At 46.0% G+C, this 27,789-nt stretch overlaps 1 protein-coding gene across 50 annotated transcripts in view; it reads left to right on the plus strand.

Moving 5' to 3' along the window:
* The window catches only part of trdn (triadin), a 732,832-nt gene that overhangs the window by 510,386 nt on the left and 194,657 nt on the right, over positions 1-27,789 (plus strand). For 41 of the 50 annotated variants that reach the window (XM_085997256.1, XM_085997226.1, XM_085997240.1 and 38 more), the window contains 6 exons: positions 1,218-1,238; positions 2,997-3,041; positions 10,262-10,282; positions 12,344-12,388; positions 13,224-13,244; positions 15,028-15,072. In XM_085997256.1, coding sequence (XP_085853382.1) covers positions 1,218-1,238; positions 2,997-3,041; positions 10,262-10,282; positions 12,344-12,388; positions 13,224-13,244; positions 15,028-15,072 — 198 coding nt within the window. The remainder of the gene's footprint in view (positions 1-1,217; positions 1,239-2,996; positions 3,042-10,261; positions 10,283-12,343; positions 12,389-13,223; positions 13,245-15,027; positions 15,073-27,789) is intronic. The other 9 variants (XM_085997225.1, XM_085997248.1, XM_085997263.1 and 6 more) reach the window with 7 other exon arrangements.

A 27,789-nucleotide genomic window follows, 5' to 3' on the forward strand; every position in this document is an offset into this window, starting at 1 on the left:
ACACAAACACTCCACAACTTGTCACCTGCAGAAACATCTAAACACATTAAAAATTACTTTCACAAAAAGTCCTTACATCTGATACTAACCAGTATCCCATTGCATCCTTAACACCACTTCCGCAGCTGTCATCCACACACCAACATAACAACAGACCCTGGCGGGGTTCTCCGACGTCGGGAAGCCTGCAGCAGCAGTTGAAAAATTGGAAAAAGTCCTCTAAACTGCCTGTACAGGCAGTTAAGTGTCTATAATCCTCTTGCCGCCGCTAGCAGTCGGGACCCTGCACAAATCTGGGACCCGACTCCCGGGAAGATTGGTTGGAGGTGGGTTGGGAGTGGGTTTGGGACCCGCTCCCATTTTGGGGGATTTTCCCAATGGTGCCGCCTCCAAACCCGCCTCCCCAGGGCTGGTAAAATCCAGCCCTTTGAGTAGCAACATGAGCATTGATGATTAACTTACAGAATCTGCACGTTAGTTATGTCTGGTGCACTACAAGAAGTGATAATAGGAATAAGGTGCAGCAGCAGCAGATGTACCTTCGCACACCAGTAGGTAATTTGATAGCAAACTACTACAGATGCTGGAAATCCAAAATAACAACAGAAAATGCTGGAAAAACTCAGCAGGCCAGGCAACATCCGTGGAGAGAGCCTTGGCAAAGGGTTTCGAACTGAAATGTTGACTCTATTTCTCTCTCCACGGATGTTGCCTGGCCTGCTGAGTTTTTCCAGCATTTTCTGTTGTTATTTAGTTGGTAATTTGACTTTGGCCAATGGTGTAAAATGTGTGATATTGGATCAGCCGCACGTTGTACATCTCTCTCGATTTCCATTTTCATTGAAATCAATAGACTGAAAATCGGGAGAGATGTTTAAGGGTGGCTGAATCGATGTTGCCCGTTTTACACCATCACCCAAAGTCAAATTTATCCACTTTGTGTGATGTCATCAAGCTCCTTTTGAACAATGTGCCAGGAGTAGAGCTTTACCAATCAAAGGAGGACACAATGATTGATCAAATCAAATCAACTTTTATTGTCATTGTTAGTGCACAAGTGTAGTACAACGAAATGTAGGCTTGCGGCTCCCGATCACCATTGTCACACCTGATCACCATTCAGAAACAAATGAGTCCACAAGTTGTAAGGAACCTTCTCTTTCAATAATGTATCGACTTTCTTATCTCAGATTTTCATCATTTTTTTTCTTAAACAGCAGTAAAGCCTAAAGTAACAAGTGAGTGACTTTTATGGAAATTTTATTCTTGCCGCTTGCTGTAGAGTTAAATGATTAGAGCTGCTCGCATATACAAGGCTAATTGGGTATGAATTTTCTGTTTACAGCACTATCAATTCTCTGATAACTTTGCTCAGTGAACTGAGTTGGATTTGAAATCAATTTGCTACTGTTTTCTGTTAATACATATATACACACAAGGCACAGAGTTTCAGTGTTCATCTCGAAATAAACAATTGTTAAACTTTAGTGTAATATGGCTCTTCAATTAGGATGTTACAAACGGTAACGAGCAAGTTGCAGTCTATTCCTCCTCACCATTAATCTCCTCAACTTGACTCAACATCACAACAACCCCAACAATTGTTGTTTGATGAAGACATGTTGCACTGTGCCTTGTATATATGAATGCTGATTTTTCTGGAGCTTCAGTGGGATGAAATCAGGCTTTTTGGCCAACATACCTGATTTTCAGTGCATTGCATTTCCTTGTAAAGATAAATGACAGTCAAAAGGAGGTTTCACTGTGGCTACCACCAGCATCATTGCAATATGATAATTCTATTAATTACATTCTGAGCCAAATTGCACGTTCTTTGGGCGAGCTCTATCGCTGGTTCTCACTTTGGTCCTAAAAAATTGCCGCATCACTGCTGAGGTTGGATTATTAGAGCTAAGTTTCTATAGCAACAGTTCATACCTTTCAACATTTGAATGTAACAGTGAAAGTGATTTGTTTACCCCACAAAAAGTGCGCACTTCATATTCCCTACAGTAAAAGACACTGTAGAAAAAGTTGTCCATGTTTTGCCTGCTAGTTCTGTGAAGACATTGCAGTTCACAGATTTAATTTATTTATGTGGACTGTGCCCCAGAGTAAACCAAATATGTAATGGTCGGTACACCTATTTTTAATCCCTCCTCATACTACAAAACATCTTCCTTCATGCTATGGATCTGGGAAACTCTATTTACTCTGCTATTTCCATCCAAGCAAGTTTGTCCTCTGCGTCTTCTCCAGGAGGGCTACCATCCTTTGTTGTACCTCCTGCATCAAAACCGCCAGGGCATCCTCAGTCAAGGGAATTTTCCCCACATTCCCGTCTCCAGACATTTTTAGATGTACGCAGTTTTGGTAATTTTTCCTGTAGTTGTTCACTGTTCATCACTGCAGGCTCAACTTTTGCCACAATGAAAATTTTTATTTTCTGCATTGGAAGCAACAGCCCTTGAAGAGCTGCTGCCTCACCAGATTTCCTGCCCACAAGCAAACCGTGCTACTGCTCATGTTCCCTGCACCCATTTTTCATGCAAGGGAAACTGAGGAGGAGTGGAGTTTTGAAAAATCCTGCCTTCCTTTCTATCTGCACTGCCTTGCCATGCCGTGAGTTGACCTGTGCCATCCGTGGTTTGTAGGTGTTTGTGGGAACTTGCTGTATTCAGGCAGTGAAGGTAAAAGTACACTGGAGTCTAAATGACTTCACCTGACCCTTCTTTGTATGTAGTCATGAGACTCACGCCTAGATTTATCTCCACTGGAAAGCTTTACTGCCATTAAAAGCAGCAGTGACTGGCAGCCATATTTTGGGGGGCCAGTACCGCTTCATTTTTGGTACAAAAATCATCCAGATGTATTTTGTTATATTAATTATTGCATGTATACATATAATACCTTGAATGTACATCTTATGAGATTAATACCTGGATAATATTCTTGTGCAATTAAAGATTGATTAATATTGTTCACCAAATGTTTAGAGGCAGAAACCATGAAGCAAGTGAAACCAAAACCTGCAAAGAAAGGTAACACAAAAGTTATACCAATGAGATATTTACATCCATTGCTAACCTCGCAGCTCTCCTTTCTTCCAATGCCAAATGGCTAAAACTAAAAAACTACCAGTTAGTCTCTGGGGATGGATGTGTTATTAGATCTAGCATTCTGCACTCCAATTTTCTGCACCTCTTGACAATGGAAAGAAAGTGGAGATAAGTCCAGTTAAAATCTGCGTAGGAACAGCTTGTAAAAACCATTTGAGAATTTTGTAGTACTAAAGCCAATAGCAAAGTATAATTAAAATAATCAGCAAAATAATATTCAAATTAAAGTCTGGAAAGCTTACCTGCTTGAACACTTTGCATACCAACTTGAGCATTAATGATTATCTTACACATTCAGAGCATGTTACTTGTGTCTGGTGCACTGGCAGAAGTGAAAATAGGAATTATGTTCAGCAGCAGCAGCCATGCCTTTACATACGAGAGGTACATTGCAGTGCAGACTTTGCACAACCGGGGATTTGCCAGTTTTCCTGCAAGTTCGACCAGTTTCCCTCCAGGATGGCAGGAGACCTCCAGAACTCCAAAGGAATCCTGGTGCCTATGTTTTTATTATTGGGCACTGTTGAAAGCACTTGGCAAAACCAGCAGCAGCTGAGGATCCTCCATTCATTCTTTCTTCACTAATAAGACTTTTTTTTTTGCAAAATTGTGAAAGGTGAGTCTGCATCTGAATCTTTGCCGGATTCAGTGGTGGGCTGAAGAGATTTTGGCCTAGAAATTCGTTTCAAGCCTGTATTGTATGTGCCTTTAAGAGCCCCCTGTGTACTGTAATGCTGGAAATGGCCACTCGGGCTATATAAGCCTGTATATTGTGTTGTATCAGTTAGTTCCCCTCCAGACTTTGTTCAGTAAACACCTGTGAAACCAACTCCTGTCTTCAGTGTCTCTATGAACACACGGACACAACAGTGGCGACGAATTGGAAACGGACTTACCTGCAATTCGGCAGCACCTCAAGGACATCGATTCCTCTGACGTCCAAAGTTGAAGCAAGGAAAAGAAAAAGCTGTGGTTTCACCAGCTAGCCGAGCTGGTGGCAGGTACTGCAATAATCCTTCCTGGGCGTCGGGCTGGGGCTCCAGCGGCTGGCTCTGCAGCGAGGCCAAGCAGCGAAGGCGGAGGCAAGCAGTAACAGACGGGGAGGGAGCACTCGGGAGACGGCCGGCGCTGCAAGCAGGTCGGCGTTCAGACCTAGCAGAGAGAGTCCGGCGGGAACGAGTCTCCACCTGTAAATAAATTTAAAAAAAACATTTTTTAAACGCGGAAAACAGCGTTGTCATCGGCAGCAGCGGCGGGGAAGCGCCATATCTTTTCTGCAGAAAAGAAAGAAAAGCGCGGGAAGCGCCATTTTTTTTCCAGGATGCCTAAGGCTGGCAATATTGATGCTTTTGATAACAATGTAGAGGATTGGACCACATATGTGGAAAGAGTGGAGGTATATTGTACCGCAAATGGAATAGAAAATGATAAAAAAGCGTCAGTACTTCTAAATCTAATGGGCGCAAAGACATACGGGCTGTTACGAAACTTAATCACTCCAGCCAAACCAAACGACAAGAATTTTAAAGAAATTGTTGATACCCTACTGGAGCACTTAAACCCAACACCGCTGCTGATAGCGGAACGATTCAAATTCTTCAAGAGGAATCAACACAATAATGAAAGTAACGCTGATTACCTCACCGAATTAAGAAAGCTATCAAAGCACTGCCAATTCGGGGCAGGACTAGCAGATTATCTTCGAGACAAATTCGTCTGCGGTCTCCTAAGTGAAGGAACACAGAAAAGGCTGCTTTCTGAGAAAGATTTAACACTGGACAAGGCTTTCAGTATGGCTGTATCATACGAAGCAGCCACAAGAGGAGCTGCAGAGATACAACAAAAGACACAAGACTTCGGCACCCATGAAATGACACAGGGTTTTGAGAGATGTTATCGCTGCGGCAGATCCACCCATGACCAGAGGGACTGCTGGTTCAAGGACAAAGCATGCAGGCAATGCGGAAAGATTGGACACATTGCACGGGTATGCCGATCTGGACAAAAAAAATCCACGAACAGGAAGAAAAAAATCAATAAAGAAAAGTACAGAAAGGTACAAATGATGACAGACAGTAGCTCCGAAGACCAGAAGAGCGATAGCGACTCCGAAAACAAGAGACTAAGCTGTCTCAAATTACATAATGTAATTGCCAAAGAAGATTACCAGACCATTTGGGTTACCCTCATGATAGCAGGGTCCCCAGTTAAAATGGAGCTAGATACAGGATCAGCTCTGACCGTCATAAATCGACGGGATTACGAGCGGCTATTTCCGCATATACCTTTAAAAGACACATCCATTATCTTGAAAACATATACGGGGCAGAAAGTATACCCCAAAGGAAAAATAAGGGTGCCTGTTGTATACAACGGCAAGGAAGTACAGAAGTTGTATTTATATGTTCTACAAGATGGTGGTCCACCGCTGTTGGGACGTGAATGGATCAGGAAAATACATTTAGACTGGCACTCCATTCAAGCACTGACGGTGACCAGTAAGGAAAAAAATGATGATAACGTCACACCTGAACGATTAAAAGACATCTTGGCCAACACCAAGGAAGTGTTTCAAGAGAAACTAGGAACCTTGAAAGGCATCACCGCCTCAATAAAATTGGAAGATGCGGCAATTCCCAAGTTTTTTAAGGCAAGACCGGTGCCATACGCAATTCGTCCAGCAGTCGAGGCAGAGCTGGAGAATTTGGAAAAGGCAGGCGTATTATCCAAAATAGATTGGAGCGAGTGGGCAACACCCATCGTCCCAGTCATGAAGAAAACGTTGAATAATGATAAATCTGAAGAACAGAGAAAAATTCGCATCTGTGGAGACTTCAAGGTGACTGTAAACCCGGTCCTTCACACGGTACAGTATCCTCTTCCGAGGATAGAAGATACTTTCGCCTCACTATCCGGAGGGAAGCGTTTCACCAAAATTATCTTGGCACAGGCATATCTACAGATGGAGGTTGAAGAGGCCTCTAAAAAGTATCTCACGATAAATACACACAAAGGCCTGTACCAGTACAATCGGCTGGTTTTCGGAGTAGCATCCGCTCCAGCTATCTGGCAAAGAGCTATGGAGCAAGTCCTCCAAGGGATTCCGGGGACTCAATGCTACCTAGATGACATCCTTGTAACAGGAGAAAACGACAACGAGCACCTTGCCAATTTGGAGCAGGTGCTCACTAGGCTGAGAGAACGGGGCCTACGAGCAAATCGCCCCAAGTGCGAATTTTTCCAGAATCAAATATCATATTGTGGCCACATTATTAATAAGGAAGGGTTGCATAAGTCACCTGAAAAAATTGAAGCGGTCATAAAAGCCCCAGCACCTGAAAATGTTTCACAATTAAGGTCGTTCCTGGGATTAATAAATTACTATCATAAATTTTTACCGAACTTATCAACTCTTCTGCACCCTCTTAATGAACTGCTACAAATAGGAGTAATTTGGAAATGGAGCTAAGACTGTAAACGTGCCTTCCATAAATGCAAAGACTTAATCACGTCCAAAGAAGTTTTGGCTCATTACAACCCATCACTGCCAATCAGGCTGGCGTGCGATGCATCCCCTTACGGCGTAGGAGCGGTATTATCGCATAAATTCCCTGATGGCTCGGAACGGCCGATAGCTTTTGCGTCACGCTCATTGAACTCAGCTGAGCATAACTATGTCCAAATCGACAGGGAAGCACTCAGCCTGGTATGGGGAGTGAAGAAATTCAACCATTACCTACACAGACAAAAATTTACCTTTTTGACTGACCATCAACCCCTCATCTCCATATTCAACCCTAAAAAGGGTGTTCCCATTATGACAGCGCAAAGGCTACAGAGGTGGTCCCTTTTTCTAGGGGCACACCAATATAACATAGAATACAAGTGATCAAAACAGCATGGGAATGCTGACGGTTTATCGCGCCTACTGTTGCCAACGGTAGAAGAGGCACCTACCATAGACCCAGTGGAAATTTTCCACTCTACCATAGTCGAATGTCTACCAGTAACAAATTCTGCCATTGAAAAGGAAACGAGAAATGACCCGACTCTCTCACGAGTCTACGATTTAACAGTGAAGGGATGGCCAGCACATGGCGAACCACTGTTGCCAGCATTCTCGCAAAGAAGAGAACAGCTGTCAGTGTGCCGAGGAACCTTGATGTGTGGATCCAGAGTGGTGATTCCACCCAAACTCCAGGATAAAGTGCTAAAGGAGCTTCACGAGGGGCATCTGGGTGGAGTGAAAATGAAGAACCTAGCCAGGGCGTTTGTATGGTGGCCAGGTATCGATGGAGACATCGAAGACATGACCAAGAGCTGCCTAGGATGCCAGAAGGTCCAAAACGCTCCACCACAAGCCCCTCTACATCCATGGGAGTGGCCCTCATCTCCATGGTAAAGGGTACACATCGACTTTGCTGGTCCATTTATGGACTCAATGTTCTTAATTGCGGTTGATGCACACTCCAAGTGGCCGGAGGTAATAAAGATGTCCTCCACCACCACGGAAAAAACCATCACAGTATTAAGGACCATATTTGCCAGGAATGGGCTGCCTGAACAGATCTGTTCTGATAATGGACCGCAATTTGTGTCCGAAGAATTCAGGAAGTTCTTAAAAAACAATGGGGTTAAGCACTACACGTCCGCCCCATACCATCCCGCCACCAATGGATTGGCTGAAAGGTTTGTCCAGACCTTCAAGAAGGCCATAAAGGCCATGGGTAATGAAGACATAAAACTTCAGCATAAGGTGGATAACTTCTTGTTTGCGTACAGGAATGCAACACATGTGGTTACAAACCAAACTCCCGCCATGATGTTCTTCAATAGAAGCCTAAGATGCCGGCTGGATTTGATCAAGCCAAACATCAGAAGGGACGTGGAGAACCGGCAATTTCAAGGCATGAATGAAAGGCCAACTAGAACCTTCCAGATAGGTCAACAAGTTTTGGCCCGGGACTACCGTACCGAGAAATGGCAGCCTGGAACTATCTGCACATGACTAGGACCGCTGATGTATACCGTGGACATTGGAGAAAGCATAATAAGGCACCATGCTGACCAGATCATAGCGTCATCCGAAAAGGGACAACCTACACCACAACTCTATACGCCTAATGATGAAGTAGAGATACCCATAGTATCTACCTCCGATCCGGTGATACTGGAACCCGATGAACCCGACACTGGCATTCAAGCCGAATCAGCCTTGCCAAAAGAACCTACTACACCACCAGAAACTACTTCACCACCGAGGCGTTATCCGGACTGAGTCAGGAAGCCTCCAGAGAGACTGACTTATAATTGATTAACTGCAGCAATGTGTAGATTTTTTTTCTTGTCCATGTAATTAATGAATACTTAAAATATTATGTACTGGTTGGCTAAAAGGGGAGGAATTGTGGTGTATGTGCCTTTAAGAGCCCCCTGTGTACTGTAATGCCGGTAATGGCCACTCGGGCTATATAAGCCTGTATATTGTGTTGTATCAGTTAGTTCCCCTCCAGACTTTGTTCAATAAACACCTGTGAAACCAACTCCTGTCTTCAGTGTCTCTATGAACACACGGACACAACAAGGCCGTATTGGATCGGCCACCCGTTATACACAGTGCCTGATATTCAGTTCCATTGACTGCACTGAAACTGAACATCAGGCGCTGCCTATAACGAGTGGCCGATCCGATACCGCCCATTTTGCACCACCGCCCGCGACGAATTTCTGGCCAAGAGTGCCTCATAGTCAAATGTATTGTGCACAGCACTTGACTATTTCCAACGTTTATTGCGATCTTGTACATGGACACTTAATAAACTTTTTGAAGTAGTTATACAGGATCTAACCTCTGGCAGTAAATACTGTACATATGGTATTAGAATGATCAAATTTGGTAAGTAGGTATCATCTACAAACAAAGAGAGCGTAGTTCTGTTTGTTCACTAATTCAGTTTTAGAATGGTACGTCTTTAACATAATGGCCTAGAAATTCACTATGGCCCCGCCAGCTGGCTAATGGCCAAAAGTTAGCGCTGGGCGCGGAGCCATGTGCGACCGTCAAATATTCACTTTTTGCGCCCCAAGTCGGAACCGGGCGCTATTCCAGGGTGTGCCCGCCCCCGCTTGGGGCGCTGAAACTGAATATCAGCGCTCTAAGCGCCGCTGCACCACCCGATGCGGTGCGGCAGGCTGTGGTACTGCAGGCCTCCTCCTTCTCTTAAGGTGGAGGTGCCTGCAACAGGGAGATCACCGCTGGATTGTGCCGGCAAATGAGCCCGGCACCACGGAGAAGTGCCGGGCTCGCGGAAAGCAGCCGGCAATGCCGCGGCGGGGGGGTGGAGGAGGCCGGGGAAGGAGGTGCGGGCAGGCGGCCGCTGAAAAAGCGGCCGGCCGCACCTCCACCTTTATGCGCCCCACTAAGGCTGCAGTAAGGCCCTGGTCTCCGGATGTTAGTAGCGGCCGCCATGGAGGAGGCAGCGGCAACTGAATATGGGCGTCGGGCCGGCATCGGGGCGGAAACAGGGCACTGCGCACACCGATGACTTCATCGGTGCCAGCGCAGCGCTACCGGCTATCGCCGCCATTACCGCCGATCTCAATATCAGCGCAACCTCCTATACTGGCGCAGAAGCCCTCTTTAGGCGGAAACTGGGCGCAAAGCTTGCAGCACCTTACTGAATTTCTAGGCCAATGTGCCTACAACACACAACATGCCTCCATAGGAATTTTAGAAATCTAGCTGTGGAACTTTTCAAAAGGGAGTCGCATGTCTTAATATCTGTGATTGGGATTCTCGGAACATGAGTAAACAATGTAAGACAGTGGAGTGGGTGTATCTGCAGTTGGTGACCAGGAACAGAACTATCCTGACTGTGAAATATAAATTTCTACCTTTGGGTGTGAAGTAAAAAATATATTCTTAGCAGACGTTTGCACAAATGGACAGTGTGATAGCATCAAGCTGCTTTTAAACAATGTGCCAGGAGTAGATCTTTACCAATCAAAGGAGGGGAACATTGACTGATGTAACTCCAAATCACCGTTGATAAACAAATTGGCCCACCAGTAGTTGGGACCCTTCTCTTTCAACAAAAACCTACCTTCTTATCTCAGATTTTTATTTATTTTTTCTTAAACAGCTGTAAAGCCAAAAGTAACAAGTGAGTGACTTTCGTGAAGATTTTATTCCTGTTGTTTGTAATAATATTTTGTTGGGATTGGAGCTTTCAATTTTTACATAAGCTGCAGGGTTTCATGAATAGAGCTGCTAGCATGTGGAAAGCAAATTGGGTATGAATTTTCTGTTTACAACAGTTTTAATTTTGTGACACTTATGCTCACTGATTTTTGATGGTTGGATTTGAATCAAATTTGCATCTCTTCTGTTAATATATACAAATTAATATCTGGCGGAGTTTGTGTCTTGCACTCCCAAGTAAACAAATGCTAAACGTTAGTGTAATATGGCTCTTCAGTTAGAATGTTACTTCAGTAACGAGCAGGCTGCAGTCTATTCCTCCTCACCATTAATCTCCTCAACAAGACTCAAGACCACAACAACCCCAACAATTGTTTTTTTATATAAATACGTGTTGCGCTGTGCCTTGTTTATATGCACGCTGATTTGTGGAGCTTCAATGAGTTAATTCCAGCTTTTTGGCCCACATGCCTGTGTGGTAAACCACTGTAGTTCACTGTGTTCACTGTTGTTGTTGTTGTTGTTGTCGTTCACTCTTGTTTCACTGTTGTGCCTGACTATGCCTCAGCTGACTCCGCCCCTGGGCTACCGAGTATAAGAGCGGCCGCATGGCAGCTCCTGGCATTCGGTCGTCCACTAGAGGCATAGTCCTGATCTGTCTGAAGTGCAATTCAGTAGTTAATAAAAGCCTGTTGTTCTGAACTCCGCCTAGCCTTTTATTAGAATTGATAGAGCATCAGCCTGATTTTCAGTGTGTTACATTTCATTGTGGAGATAAATGACAGTCAAAAGCAGGCTTCACTGTGGCTACCACCAGCATCATTGCAACATGGTAATTATATTAATTAGCTTCTGATCCAAATTGTACATTTTTTGGGCAAACTCCATTCCTGGTTCTCATCTTGCCCTTAACAATTGCCACATAACTAATGCTCTGGCCTGGCTTGCTGAGGTCGAATTATTAGAGCTAGTTTTCTGTCGTAACAGTTCACACCTTTCAACACTTGTACATAACAGTGAATGTTATTTGTTTACCCCACAAAGTGTGCACTTCATATTCCCTGCAGTAAAAGATACTGTAGAAAGAGTTGTCCATGATTTTCCTGCTAGTTCTGTAAAGACATTGCAGCTCACAAATTTGATTTGGTTCGTGTGAACTGTGCCTCAGAGTAAAATAAAATATGCAAAGGTCAGTACACCTATGTTTTCACACCTCCTCATACTACAAAACTTCTTCCTCATGCTATGGATCTGGGAGACTCCATTTACTCCACTACCTCTATCGAAACCTGTGCTTTGGTGTGACCGTCTTCTCTCAGGAGGGCTAGCTTCCTTTGTTGATCCTCCTGCACCTGGACCTCCAGGGCATCCTCAGTAAAAGGAAGCTTCCCATTTTTAGATTCACACGGTTTTACCTACTTTTCTTGTAGCTGATCACTTCTTTTTTGCAAGCACAGCCTTTGCCACAATAAAAACTCCCTTTTTAAATAACAGCAAGCAACAGTCCCTTACCAGCTGCTGCATCACCGAATTTCCTGCCTCAGTCAAACCGTTCCGCTATCCGGGCTCCTTGCATGCATTTTTCATGCCTAGGAAGCTAATTAAACTGTGATGGGGGGCTAGCTTTGTAAAATGCAGCAAGGTCTCCCGTCCTTTCTATCTGCACAGCCTTGCCTGTGCTGTGAGCTGAGTTGTACCATCTATGGTTTGTAGGCGGGAACAGGAACCTGGCGGTGGTCATGTGATGAGCGTATCAGTGGCGCTGGGGTCTAAATGACTTCACTTGACCCTTCTTTGTTTGTATTCATGAGAATCTTGCCTGATTCATCTCCACTGGAAAATTTTACTGCCTGTAAAAGAAGCACTAAATGGATGAGACTAGCAGCCATTTTTGGAGCCACTGCCGTCTCATTTTTGTGCAATATTAACTATTGTATGTATGCATGAAATATGGTGAATGTACATCTAATGGGACAAATATGATTAATATTGAACCTAATTCAATTGTTCACCAAATTTTTAGAGGCAGAAACAGCGAAGCAAGTGAAACAAAAACCTACGGAGAAAGGTAACAGAAAACTCATTCAATGAGATCTTTGTGTGTGTTTAACCTCACAACTCTCCATCTTCCAATGCTAAAAGTACAAAACTACCAGTGAGTCTCTGGGGATGGATGAGTTATCATGTCTAGCATCTGCTCTCCAGTTTACTCCTCCTCTCGGCAATGGAAAGAAAATGGAGATTAGTCCAGTTAAAATCATTGTTTATCTGCAAAAACCATCTTGTAAAAACCATTTGACAATTTTGTAACAGTAAAGCTCATGGCAAAGAATAATTTAAATAATGAACAAAATAATGTTCAGTTTAAATTCTGGTAAGTTGCCTCCTTGAACACTTTGAGAAGCAACATGAGCATTGATGATTAACTTACAGAGTCCACACATGTTCGTTGTGTCTGGTGCACTACAAGAAGTGACAATAGGAGTAAGGAGCAGCAGCTGCAGCTGTATCTTCAAACACCAGTTGGTAATTTGACTTTGGCCAATGGTGTAAAATGGGTGACATTGGATCAGCCGCACGTTGTACAACCCTCTCGATTTCCATTTTCATTGAAATCAATAGACTGACAATCGGGAGAGATGTTTAAGGGCGGCTGAATCGATGTTGTTCGTTTTACACCATCACCCAAAGTCAAAATTATCCACTTTGTGTGATGTCATCAAGCTCCTTTTAAACAATGTGCCAGGAGTAGAGCTTTACCAATCAAATGGGGACACAATGATTGATGTCACACCTGATCACCATTCAGAAACAAATGAGTCCACCAGTAGTAGGGACCCTTCTCTTTCAAAAATGTATTGACCTTTTTACCTCAGATTTTCATCATTGTTTTTCTTAAACAGCAGTAAAGCCTAAAGTAACAAGTGAGTGACTTTTGTGGAAATTTTATTCTTGCTGCTGGCTGTAAAGTTAAATGATTAGAGCTGCTGGCATATACAAGGCTAATTGGGTATAAATTTTCTGTTTACAGCACTATCAATTCTCTGCTAACTTTGCTCAGTGAATTGATGGTTGGGTTTGGAACCAATTTGCTACTGTTTTCTGTTTTTTATACAAGGCACAGAGTTTCAATGTTGCACCTCCAAATAAACAATTGTTATAATTTAGTGTAATACAGTATGACTGTTCGGATGTTACAAACAGTAACGAGCAAGTTGCAGTCTATTCCTCGTTACCCCCTAAACTTGACTGAACATCACAACAACCCCAACAATTGTTGTTTGATGAAGACATGTTGCACTGTGCCTTGTATATATGAATGCTGATTTTCTGATGCCCCAATGGGATGAAATCCGGCTTGTCAGCTATGAAACCATGCCTGATTTGAAAACATGCTTGATTTTCAGTGCATTACATTTCTTAGTGGAGATAAATGACAATCAAAAGGTGGCTTCACTGTGGCTACCACCAGCATCATTGCAATATGGTAATTCTATTAATTACATTCGGATCCAAATTGCACGTTCTTTGGGCGAGCTCCATTCTGGTTCTCTCTTTGACCCTAAAAATTACCGCATGACTAATGCACCGGCCTGGCCTGCTGAGGTTAGATTCTTAGAATTAAGTTCATCCCTTTCAATATTTGTACATAACAGTGAAAGTTATTTGTGTACTACACAAAAAGTGTGCACTTCAGTTTCCCTGCAGTAAAAGACACTGTAGAAAGTGATGTCCATGTTTTGCATGCGAGCTCTGTGATGTTGTTGCAGTTTACAGATTTGATTTGGTTCATGTGAACTGTACACCAGTAGTAAAATAAAATAGGCAAAAGTCAGTACACCTTCTTTCACTCCTCCTCATGCTGCAAAGCTTCTTCCTCATGCTGTGGATCTGGGAAAGTCTATTCACTCCGCTGCTGCCATCCAGACAGTTTTGACCTCTGATTTATGGTGCCCGTCTTCTTCCAAGAGGGCCACCATCCTCTGTTGCACCTCCTGCGCCAGAATCTCAAGGGCATCCTCAGTAAAAGGAACTTACCCCACTTTCCTGTTTCCAGATATTTTTGGATGCACACAGTTTTGTTCATTTTTCCTGTAGTTAGTCACTGCCCATCTCTGCAAGCTCAACTTTTTCCACAAAGGAGACTCTCCTTTTCATTAATAGCAAGCAACAGCCCTTGAAGGGCTTTCACTTCACCAGATTCCCTGCCACATAGCAAACAGTGCTGCTGCCCAGGTTCTGTGCACCCAATTTTCATGCATAGGAAGCTGATTAGAGGAGGAGGGGGGAAAGCTCTGAAAATATTCAGCGAGGCCTGCCTTCCTTTCTATTTGCACAGGCTTGCCCGTGCCATGAGCTGACCTGTACCATCCGTGGTTTATAGGCAGGCCCTAGTCGGGGGATGAGCGTAAAAGTGACGTTGGGGTCTAAAGTACTTCACTTGATCCTTCTTTGTTTGTATTTATGACAATATCACCGGGATTTATCTCCACTGCAAAATTGGACAGTCCCTAAAAGAAGCAGTAAGTGGGTGAGACTAGCAGCCATGTTTGGGATCACTGCTGCCTCATTTTTGTTTAAGATTACGTATTGCATGTATACATACAATATGATGTACATCTTATTTGATAAATATCTTGTCAATATTCATGTACAATCATAGTATGATTATATTGAACCTCATTCAATTGTTCACTAAATGTTTAGAGGCAGAAGCCGTGAAGCAAGTGAAACCAAAACCTCGAGAAAAAGGTAACGTAAAAGTTAAAGCAATGAGATGGTAACGTGTGTTTCTAACCTCACAGCTCGCCTTCCTTCCAGCGCTAAAAGTACTGGAGAAGTGGGGTTGTTCGCCTTGGTCCTGTCGGGCGGGAACCCTGCTGAAAAAATGTAAAAGACGTCCTGCAGTTAATTCCTGCAGGACGTCTGGGAAACCCGTACTTCCGTGTCTCCCATCCGGAAATCCTTCCTTCTCTCTCTTGACAGCCCTGAGTAAATATCGGGACCAAGGTCTCAATTGCAATCATTCCCAGTGCCACAGAAGGCATAAGTACTGATTTTTTTGAAGGGGATAAAAATGTATCCCATAGAATCACAGCAAACATGATAGACCATGAGCAAATGATGCCAAGAGAAAGTGAGCAGGTTCTAAAGAAAATAGTTTTTGACAGCGCTGTTATTTATCCAGTAAAACTCATGTGACATCTCTCACAGAATAAAAATAAACGGACTTAAATTCTGCAGATTGGGATCCCGGAGTTAACCAAGTCATTGCGAGGGCACCTAATGGGACAGGCGGGCAAAAGCCGACCTCCACTAATGCACTAGCTCCAGGTCCAAGCACAGAAGTGAGAACACCCAGCGGAGGTTGTGCCGCTCAAAAGGCAACCTGGAAGCTCCTGGAAGCAGTGGAGACTTGGCACAATCGGGTCTCTGCCGTTTCCTTGGGAGCTCCATCAGTTTTCCACCAGACTTGTGGTAGGAGACCTTCAGAACCCCCAAGGAATCTTGGTGGCTATGTTTACATTATTGAGCACTGTTGAAAGCACTTGGCAAAACTCGTTAGGTGAGAATCCTCCATTACGAATAGGATTATGTTTGTTGCAATATTGTGATGGCGAGACTGTGCCTGAATATTACTGTATTCAGCAGTGGGTTAAAGAGGTGTCTCATAGTCAAATGTGTTGTGCACAGCATTTGACTAATTCCAAGGTTTGTGGGGTCCTGTACATGAACATGTATTAAACTTCTGAATTCGTTATGTAAGCAGGAATGACAGGAGCCAACATCTGCCGGTAAATACGGTACATAGGGTATTAGAATGATCAAATTTGAGAAGTATGTATCATCTAGATACAAAGAGAGCTTTAAAATAATGTGCCTGCAACACACAACAGCATGCCTCCATAAGAATTTTAGAAATCTAGCTGTGGAAATTTTAAAAATGGAGTCGCATGTTGTAATGTTATCTTAATAACGTAATTACGAGACTCCCAAGCAGTTGTAGTGGAGTGCCATTTATTCAGTCCTGACTCTGTGTCTCACAGTACAGTACTTCAAGCATGGCCAAGATGGCGTCAGATCCCGCCCCCGGATATGACATCAGCCGTCAACCAGCTGTCAATCAAACCCCGCTGTCTTTACGACAGCTACGGTTATCCGTACATCTTCCCCCTTCAATGAAGACATAACACAGTACCAACATAACATAACATAACACATAGAACACTTGTTAACATCATATAGAAACAGTCAGTGTAACTACACTGTTGAACTAATTGCAGGTAGGTATAAACCTTACCCACACCCAGGAGTCCATTAACTGTTTACAGTCTTATCAATCCCTGTCTACAGGTCAAGTTTAACTACAGGCTTTCTGGTGCGCTGTGACCTGCATGGCTGAACGGGTGTTTGCTGAACCACCCCCGTTGTATCCCTTAAGTTCATGTCTGTACCACACAGGTCCCTTGTCACATTATCACTACTGTGTCCTTCGTCACTTTGTGGCATTTCCCTCATCTCGTCTCTTTGTGGCATTTCCCTCATCTCATCATCCTCTCCGTCCTCCTGAGGCTGAAAGGTCTCTGTGGTTTTCAGTAGGTGCCTCCTGTTTCTGCGAAACACATTGCCGTTCTCTGTCATGACACTGTATGACCTGGGGGCGACCTGTTGTAGAACGGTGGCTCTTTTAGGCCATGACTCAGGCCCTTCAATGCAAACTATATCTTTCTCCTGTAGAGGCACTAGTGTAGTGGCTGTGCGGTCATGAAGTGTTTTTTGTTTCTGTTGTAGTTTCCAAGCCTTGTCTGCCCACACCTCATCTCTGTGGTCAGGTGTGACAGAACTGGGAAGTCGTGTACGAATTTTCCAACCCAGTAAGAGCTCAGCTGGAGACTTGCCACTTGCTAGTGGGCCCGCCCTGTACGACATCAGGGCCAGATATGGGTCAGTGTTGCTGTGTGCTGCTTTCTTTAATAGTCTTTTCACAATCTGTACCCCCTTCTCCGCTTTTCCATTAGCCTAAGGATAGAGCGGACAGGAGGTTACATGATTAAACTCATACTCTGAAGCAAATGACTGAAACTCATGACTGGCATAGGGAGGGCCATTATCAGAGACCAGGGTTAGAGGGATGCCCTGCCTGGCAAAGATTGACTTCAGGTGAGTTATCACAGCTCTTGATGTGGTACTGGACAAGAGAGCCATCTCCGGATAATTGGAATCATAATCAATAACTAACAAATAGTCTTTTCCTTCATAGTGAAATATATCAGTTCCGACCTTTTCCCAAGGTTGTGATGGGAGCTCTGTGGTATGAGGGGCTCTTTTGTTTGCTTGTAGTGATACTCCTGACATGTAACACACTCGCTGATCAACTGGTCAATATCAGAGTTCATGTTTGGCCAGTAGAGTGCCTCACGTGCTCTCCTTTTTGACTTTTCTGCACCCAAGTGCCCTTCATGTATCCTGTTGAGCATTTCTCGTCGCATAGAGGTGGGCACTACTATCCTGTCACACTTAAGCAGTAGTCCATTGACCACAGAGAGCTCAGACTGAATGTGATAATATTGTTTACATGACCCTTTCTTCCAGCCCTCTTGAAGATTTCTCATTACTTTACTCAGGACTGGGTCCTTTGATGTCTCTGTGACTATCACTGATAGTTGTTCCTGTGTGGCGAGCAATGCTGCGTAGACCATATCCACATGAAGAGCCACATCCTCTTCTGATTCACTGTTTTGTGTGGCGTAAGGCGCAGCCCTGGATAGTGTGTCTGCAATGAACATTTGTGACCCTGGCACATATGTTAGCTCAAAATCGTAACGTTGAAGTCTCATCATTAGGCGTTGTATCCGTGGTGACATGTCACACAGATTCTTCTTTGCGATCCCTAGCAGTGGCTTATGGTCCGTTTCTAGGATAACCTTGGGAAGACCATAGATGTAGGTATGAAATTTTTCACACCCAAATGCCAAGCCAAGGCACTCCTTCTCGATTTGCGCGTACCGGCACTCTGTAGCTGTCATGGAGCGTGACGCATATGCCACTAGTCGCCATTCTCCTTCATCTTCCTGTAGAAGGACAGCCCCTAATCCATTCTTAGAGGCATCTGTGGACACTTTTGTCCTCTTTTTGGGGCAGAAGAACTTCAGTAGGGGTTCACTTGCTAGAATGTGTAGCAGCCCCTTCCATTCTCTCTCATGTTCATGTCACCATTGGAACTCTGTCTCTTGGTGCAGCAGTTTTCTCAGATGAACAGTTTTCACTGCTAGATTTGGAATGAATTTTCCTAGGTAGTTAACCATGCCAAGGGCCCGCTGAACCCCTTTCTTGTCCTTTGGTTTCTCCATGTCATGTATAGCCTTTACCTTTGACTTGTCTGGCTGAATCCCCTCTGTAGAGATCTTGGGCTAGATTTTCAGTTGCTTGCGCCAGCAGTTAGCGCCTTAAGAGAAGTGATTTTCGGGCGCTATGCGTGTAGCGCCCGGGCGCAGCGCAGTTTGCGCCCCGCCCCAAATTAAGTTGCCCGTTAGCGCCGGCGCAAAGTTTAGCGGCCGCCCGGATGCGCGCGCAGAAAATGATGTCACATCCTCGTGCAACGCCCTTTGGCCGCCCCGAATCCAAACTTCAGTCGGACCGCCCCATTGTGCGGCTGGCGTCCAGAGCATTTGTAAAATGGAACGCAACACACCCTGGGGAGCGCAAATTAAAGGGCACTCCTCCTGCACTATAAAAGGCAGTCTGCATCTGTTGTGTGGAAGGATCCAGTGTGTTGTTGTGAACGGTGTATTTATGTTTCCGTCCTCCTCCTCCTCCTCCTCCTGTTTTCCCCCCCCAGACTCTGCCTTTGAAAGAAACACATGCACCCTCCCCCTTTAAGAGCTCACTGGCACCAGAGTGTCTGCCGTGCGCTGCGCCCGAGCTCGGGTGTTGCGCTCTGCACCGCCGGCTTAGCGCCTAAAGATAGTAGTGGAACGCCTCTTTTAGCGCTCCACCAACCTCTTAGGGCGAAGCCACTGAATTTCCGGCAACGGGGCGCTACTTTGGGGCGGGCGCTAACTTCGGGCGGGCGCTAAGGTTAGCGCCCCAAAACTGTCTATACTGAAAATCTAGCCCCTTGTCTCCGAGGAATGTGATTTCATTGACACTGAACTGACATTTGTCTTTATTTAGTTTGAGTCCATACTGCTGTATTCTCTGAAGTGTTTTCTCCAGTCTGGTGATGTGCTCCCCCCTGAGTGGCGCCCCATACTACCAGATCATCCATGTACATCCGCACTCCCTCCAGGCCCTCGATGATTTGTTCCATTGCTCTGTGAAAGATTTCTGGGGCGGAGCTAATACCAAAGGGCAGACGCTGGTAGGAGTATCGACCAAACGGGGTGTTAAAAGTGCACAGCTTAGCACTTTCTTCATCAAGTTTCAACTACCAGAAACCATGCGAGGCGTCCATCTTGGAGAAGACTTTCGCTTCTGTCATTTCACTGACTATTTCCTCTCTCTTTGGAATTTGGTAGTGCTCTCTTTTGATATTGGCGTTAAGGTCCTTGGGATCCATGCAGACACGCAATTTATCAGTTTTCTTTGAATTGACGCAGACCATGGAATTTACCCAGTCAGTCAGTTCCTCAATCTTCTTTATGACAGCTAGTCCCTCCATGCGGTCTAGCTCTTTCCTCAGTTTTTCACGGCGAGCCACTGGAACTCTCCTGGGTGCGTAAATCACAGGTTGTGCATCCTCTCTCAGTTTGATGGAGTATGTAAAGGGCAGTGCTCTGAAACCCTGAAATACATCTGCATATTTGTGTGCTATAGTTTCATGAGTCAGATTTGTACTATCTTGGGGGGCACTCTGCACACAGTTCAGTTCATTGATAGTATAGACTCATTTTCCAAGCCCAAATCCACACAGGCCTTATCCCCCAACAGTGACTCATGTCCTTCAGGCACTATAACAAAGGTCAAAGGGTGAATGTGATTTTTTACCGTAACATTCAGCCTACACGTTCCTTTTGTTTCAATGCTTTGTCCATTGTATGCCTTCACAGACACTGTCTTGTTCAGTATTTTAGGTCGCACTTTGAGATTCCGTGCATCACTCCAACTTATGAGGTTTGCCTTAGCACCTGTATCTAGCTTAAAGGGAACAATGGTGCCATTTACCAGCAAGGGAGCTATCCAAACTTCAGTCTTTGGTCCTACAGAGTGCACTTCATTAGCATTTTTGCCCTGTTTTGACTCATTTTTCACCATTCCAACAAACAAAGTCTCTGCTCCTGTCATTTCAGTCTCAATAGCATGCACTGTCTTTTTACCTTCAGTTTTCTCTTCCCAAAAACACATCTTGGCAAAGTGATTCCTGCCTTTACATTTTGCACAGTTCTTCCCATAAGCAGGACACTGTCTGGCTACGTGTTTATTACCGCACCGTCTGCATTCGTAAGGCGTCATCGTCTTGAACTCTGTGGGCCCTCTTGTGTCCCTTTTGTGTACCACATCCACCGGCAGGTTTTTCAGCCCCAGGGTGCTCCCGCCCGCTGCTGTGCTGCTCCCTTCGAAAGTTTTCGTGTGCATGGCTGAGAGTTCACTAGCATGACATATTTTCACTGCTGCATCCAAATTTAGGTCATTGCCTCTAAGCATTCTCTCCCTCACCTTCTTGTCGAGTATTCCAAAAACGACTTGATCGCGTATCATCGATTCCTTCAGGTCCCTAAAGTTGCATGTTTGTGCTTTTATTTTCAAGTCCATCAAAAAAACACCAAAGGATTCTCTTTGCTTTTGCACGCGGGAGCGAAACACGAATCTCTCATACGTTTCATTCTTTTTTGGAGTGCAGTATTCGTCGAACCGTTCTATCACTTTGTCCAGATCATTTTTATCATCTTTGGCTGCAAACGTAAATGTATTAAACAGCTCGATTGCCTGCGAGCCAACCACTGTTAGAACAAAGCTACTTTACGTGTCCCAGAGCTAGTCGAAGCGTCAATCGCTGTGACGTAGAGAAGAAAGCGTTGCTTGAAGACACGCCAATTTTCATCCACATTTCCTTCTAGTTGCAGGCTAGCCGGAGGTTTTATTCCTTCCATTGTTGTAGTATGTCCTTATTGTGAGTTCTATAAATCCTGGTACCATGTAATGTTATCTTAATAACGTAATTACGAGTCTCTCAAACAGTTGTAGTGGAGTGCCATTTATTCAGTCCTGACTCTGTGTCTCGTAGTACAGTACTTCGAGCATGGCCAAGGTGGCATCGGATCCCGCCCCCGGATATGAGGTCAGCCGTCAACCAGCTGTCAATCAAACCCCGCTGTCTTTACGACAGCTACGGTTATCCGTACACATGTGACTGGGATTCTCGGAACATGAGCAAACAATGTAAGACAGTGGAGTGGATGTATCTGCCGTTGGTGACCAGGAGCAGAACTATCCGGACTGTGAAGTACAAATTTCTACCATTGGGTGTGAAGTAGAAAATGTATTCTTAGCAGACATGTGCACAAATGGACAGTGTGATATCATCAAGCTGCTTTTAAACAAAGTGCCAGGAGTAGATCTTTACCAATCAAAGGAGGACAAAATGATTGATGTCATACCTGATCACCATTCAAAAACAAATTACTCCACCAGCAGTAGGGAACCTACCCTTTCAAAAATGTATCGCCCTTCTCACCTCAAATTGTCATTTTTTTTTCTTAAACCGCAGTAAAGCCTAAAGTAAAAAGTGAGTGACTTTTGTAGAAATTTTATTCTTGTTTGCAATGTTTTTTGGGGATTAGAGCTTTCATTCTTTGCAAATGCTGTAGAGTTAAACAATTCAAGCAGCTGGCATATATAAAGCAAATGTGTGCAGGAAATTTTTGTTTAAAGCTATTTTAAAGTTCTGATAACTTTGCTCAGTGAATGATTACCGATGATTGGATTTGAATCAAATTGGCATATATATGCATATAAGGCACAGTTTCAGTGTTGCACCCCCAAGTAAACAATTGTTATACTGTAGTATAAAATGGCTCTTCAGTTAGGATGTTACAAACAGTATCGAGCAAGCTGCAGTCTATCACTCCTCACCATTAATCTCAACTAGACTCAACACCACAACAACCCCAACAATTGTTGTTTGATGAAGACATGTTGCACTGTGTATGTATATGAATGCTGATTTTTCTGGAGCCTCAATGGGATGAAATCCGGCTACATGTCTGATTTTCAGTGCATTACATTTCACAGTGGAGATAGATGACAGTCAAAGGGAGACTTAAGTGTGGCTACCACCAGCATCATTGCAATATGGTAATTATATTAATTAGGTTCTGATCCAAATTGTACGTTCTTTGGGCGAGCTCCATTCCGGTTCTCAACTCACCTGTAAAAATTGCTGCATGAGGATGGATTCTTAGAGCAAAGTTTCTGTAGCAATTGATATTTCTGTTACTCACAAAAAGTGTGCACTTCAGTTTCCCTGCAGTAAAAGACACTGCAGAAAACGTTGTCCGTGCTTTGCATGCGAGCTCTGTGAAGATGATGTATTTCTCAGCTTTGATTTGGTTTGTGTGAACTGTGAACCAGAGTAAAATAAAATATGCAAAGTTTAGTACACCTATGTTTTCGCTCCTCCTGACTACAAAACCTCTTCCTCAGGCTATGGATCTGGGAAACTCTAATTACCTTGATACAGCCGTCTGAGCAGATTTGACCTTTTCTTTGGGGTAACCATTACCTCCCAAGAGGACCACCTTCCTTTGTTGCACCTTCTGCACCAGGACCTCCTGGGTATCTTCAGTAAATGGAATTTTCCCCACATTCCTGTTTCCAGGCATTTTTGCATGCATGCAGTTTTGGCCACTTTTCCTGTAGTTGGTCACTATTCATCTCTGCAAGCAGATCTGTGACCACACTGAGAACTCTTCTTTAAGGGCAAATAACAGCACTTTAAGAGCTGTTGCCTCACCAAATTCCCTGTAGAGAAACAAACTGTGCAGCGGCCCAGGCTCCCTCCACCCATTTTTTAATGCATAGGAAGCTGATTAAATTGAGGGAGAAGCTAGATTTGCAAAATTCATCGAGCTCTGCCTTCCTTTCTGTCTGCACATCCTTGCCCGTGCCATAGGCTGGGTTGTACTTTCTAGGGTTTGTAGGCAGGAGCAGGAACTGGCGGAGGTCAGGCGATGAGCGTAAATGTTGAGGTCTAAATGTCTTCACTTGACCCTTCTTTGTTTGTATTCATGAGCCTGTAAATGGAGCAGTGAGTGAGTGGGACTGGCAGCCATCTTCGGGACCACGACTGCCTCATTTTTGTGCAATATTAACTATTGCATGTATACAGATAATATTGATGTGCCTCAATAATTCCGAGACTCGAAGTTAGCAGAACAAAACAAGGCTTTTATTAACTTAGAAAGTAACACGTAAGAGAGAGAGATGTCTTCCTTCTGGAGGCTGAGGCCAGATTGAGCCAGCCTACAAACGGGGCCAGGTATGGGCGGAGCCCTACACACAGCACATTCCAGCACATTCCAGTATACAAAACAGCACATTCCAGTACACAATACAATGAGGTCTGGGGGAAGGGAAATGGCACTGAAACCGATCTCAGTCACAGGCAGTGATGATGATGAATATTTCATCACATTCACCCCTTCTATAGATTTAGTCTGTTCGGGGGTTTGATAGTCCTCTGCGACCGACGTGGCTGTTGCGGTGCCGCGGGTGTCGGCTGGGTGTCCCCGGTAGCCTCCTGGGTCTCTGCCGGGGGTGCCGCCAGGGTTGTTGAAGGGGTAGTTGGTGGGGGTGCCGTTGGTCGGTGTTCTTCCGGGGGTGATGAAAGAGTAGTGGGTGGGTAAGAGTTGCTGTGATCGTCATTGCCGCTATTGCCGTGGTTGTTGTCGATGCCGGCTGGGGCGACGTCTTTTATGGACACGGTGTCCTCCCTTCCATCGGCGTGCCGGACATATGCGTATTGGGGGTTGGCGTGGAGTAGGTGTACTGGCTCCACGAGAGGGTCTGTCTTGTGGCCCCTCACATGCCTTCGCACGAGTACCGGACCTGGGGTGGAGAGCCATGACGGCATGGATACGCCTGAGGTGGATTTCCGGGGAAAGACAAACATTCGTTCATGGGGCGTGGTATTAGTGGCCGTACACAATAGCGACCGTATCGAATGGAGCACATCCGAGAGGACTTCCTGCCAGCGGGAGATAGGGAGGCCCTTGGTCCTTAGAGCTAGAGTGACTGCTTTCCATACTGTCCCGTTCTCTCGCTCCACTTGGCCGTTACCCCGGGGGTTGTAGCTGGTGGTACGGCTCGTGGCGATCCCCCTGGACAGCATGTACTGGCGTAGCTCTTCACTCATGAAGGACGCCCCCCTATCCGTATGGATGTAGCTCGGCATACCGAACAGGCAGAACAGGCTGTTGAGGCATGTAATGACCGTGGCGCTGGTCATGTCTGGGCAGGGGAAGGCGAATGGGAACCGGGAGTATTCGTCCACAATGTTCAGGAAGTAAACATTGCGGTCGACGGACGGGAGGGGGCCCTTGAAATCTAAGCTGAGCTGCTCAAAGGGCCGTGTAGCTTTGATTAAGTTGGCTCTATCTGGGCGGTAGAACCGAGGCTTGCACTCAGCGCAAGTGCGGCAGTTCCTGGTCAGGGACCGAACTTCCTCAATCGAGTAGGGTAAGTTACGGGACTTTATGAAATGGAACAGCCGCGTGACCCCTGGGTGGCAGAGGTCGTTGTGGAGGGTCTGTAGCCGATTCCCCGGTGGCGCTGGCACACATCCCTCGTGAGAGGGCGTCAGGGGATTCGTTAAGGGCCCCTGGCCGGTAAATGATGTCGTACTCGAAGGTGGAGAGCTCGATCCGCCACCTAAGAATCTTATCATTTTTAATCTTCCCCCTCTGTTTAGTATTGAACATAAACGCTACCGACCGCTGGTCGGTAAGTAGGGTGAAGCGTTTGCCGGCTAGGTAGTGGCGCCAGTGGCGCACTGCCTCCACGATGGCTTGGGCCTCCTTTTCCACGGAGGAGTGTCTGATCTCGGGCTCTTGGAGGGTCCTCGAGAAGAAAGCTACGGGCCGCCCCGCCTGGTTGAGGGTGGCCGCCAAGGCGAAGTCAGACGCATCACTTTCCACTTGAAATGGAGTGTTCTCGTCCACTGCCTGTAGCGTGGCCCGCTCAATATCCTGCTTAATGCTTTTGAAGGCGGCGTGGGCCTCAGCAGAGAGCGGGAAAGAGGATGCTTTCAAGAGGGGGCGGGCTTTGTTGGAGTAGTTGGGGACCCATTGGGAATAATAAGAAAATAACCCCAGGCACCTTTTCAGGGCTTTGGGAGTGTTGGGCAGGGGCAGCTCCCGTAGGGGGCGCAATCGGTCGGGGTCTGGTCCGATTTCCCCATTCTCCACCACGCTGCCTAGTATGCAGAGGCGCGTGGTGTTGTAAACGCACTTGTCCTCGTTGTAGGTGAGGTTGAGTTTTTGTGCGGTTTCCAGGAACCTCTCGAGGTTCAACTCGTGATCCTGCTGATTGTGGCCGCAGATGGTGACGTTGTTGAGGTAGGGGAAGGTTGCCTGCAAGTGGTGGTCATCGACCATGCGGTCCATCTCCCTCTGGAAGACCGAGACCCCATTCGTCACCCCAAAGGGGACTCTGAGGAATTGGTAGAGGCGTCCGTTCGCCTCGAAGGCGGTGTACGGGCGGTCCTCTGGTCTGATAGGGAGCTGGTGGTACGCTGACTTGAGGTCGATGGTGGAGAACACCCGGTATTGGGCGATTTGGTTCACCATTTCTGATATGCGGGGTAGCGGGTAGGCGTCTAGTAGGGTGTACCTGTTGATCGTTTGACTATAGTCGATCACCATCCGTTTCTTCTCGCTACCCCTTACCACTACCACTTGGGCGCGCCACGGGCTGTTGCTGCGTTCAATAATGCGCTCTTTCAGGAGCCTGTCTACCTCGGTCGCGATAAACCGCCTGTCCTCCCAGCTGTACCTCCTGCTTTTGGTCGCTATTGGCCGGCAGTTAGGGGTAAGGTTCGCGAATAGCGAAGGCGGCTTTACCTTCAGGGTAGCCAGACCGCACACTGCGAGGGGCGGCTGGGACCCACCGTACTTGAGCGTGATGCTTTGGTGGTTGCACTGGAAATCCAGGCCCAAGATCACGCTCGCACATAGGTTCTTCATGATTAATACTTTAAAATTATCATATACAGTTCCGTTAACGCACAATTGTACCGTGCAGTAACCCAGAATGGTCGATGTCTGGGTTTTGTCAGCCATAGAGATGGTACCCTGAGTAGGGACCACCTTTAGGGAGAGTTGTGTGCCAGTTCTGGGTGGATAAAGCTCTCCGTGCTTCCACTGTCAATTAAGCATTTAACCCGGCACCCGTTTACCTCGATGTCCACCATTGATCTGGATAGCGGGTGCGGCCTGGTCTGGTCCACTGTGACCGATGCCACTGTAGGGCCCTGATCGATACAAGATGGCGTCCACGCTGTCTGCTCACAAGATGGCGGACCCCACGAGGTCGGGCAAGATGGCGTCCAAGATGGCTGCTCCCACGGCGCACACGCGGCGGTGGCGGGTTTTCCGGCGGTTGGTTTTCCGGCGGGGTTCCCTCTGCACACCTTCCCGAAGTGCCCCTTCTTACCGCACTTAAAGCAGGTGGTGCCTTTCGCTGGGCACAGGTTTCTGGTGTGTTTTGGCTGCCCGCAGAAGTAGCAGTTGGGTCCCTGACACGTCGCGGCTGTCGTAGGGCTTCTGGGGGGAGAGCGGGGCCCAGCCGGTGTCGGGCTGTCGGGCGGGGAAGATGCCTTCCAAGATGGCAGCGCCCTCGGTGCACACGTGGCGGCGTGGACGGCGCGGGCTGAAGAGTAGGCGTCCGAGTTTCTCTGGGCCACATCCAGGGATCGCGCGGTGTCCGCAGCCTGTTTCAGGTCCAACCCCGTTTTTTCCAGCAGTCTTTGCCGGATGTAAGTGGAGCTGAGGCCTGTGATGAAGGCATCGTGAACAAGCTCGTCAGTGTACACTGCGGCTTTTACATCTCGGCACTTGCAGTCTTTGCCAAGCATTTTCAGGGTGCTTAGGAACTCCTCCACCGATTCCCCGGGTCGCTGTGCGCGGGTAACGAGCAGGTGCCTAGCATACACCTCATTCGTAGGCTGCTGGTAATGCGCCTTTAGGATGTCGCAGGCGGCCAGGTACGTCTCGGCGTCTTGGATGAGGGGGTAAACCCGGTGGCTTACCCAATTCCGCAGAATTCCGAGTCTCATCCTCGCAGCGTCCGTAGCGTCTTTGACGGCTGCGGAATTGTCCAGGAAGAATTCCATACACTCAAACCAGTGTCCGAAGCGTGCTGATGCGTCCGGAGCATGTTGATCCAAATCCAAACGTTCGGGTTTCAGGAGTTGATCCATAGTGTTGAAAAATAAGTTAATAAAATTGATGTGCCTCAATAATTCCGAGACTC

This window comes from Somniosus microcephalus, chromosome 9 (genome assembly GCF_052327205.1).
Source record: "Somniosus microcephalus isolate GS21.2 chromosome 9, FLI_Smic_1.0, whole genome shotgun sequence".
Lineage (NCBI taxonomy): Eukaryota > Metazoa > Chordata > Chondrichthyes > Squaliformes > Somniosidae > Somniosus > Somniosus microcephalus.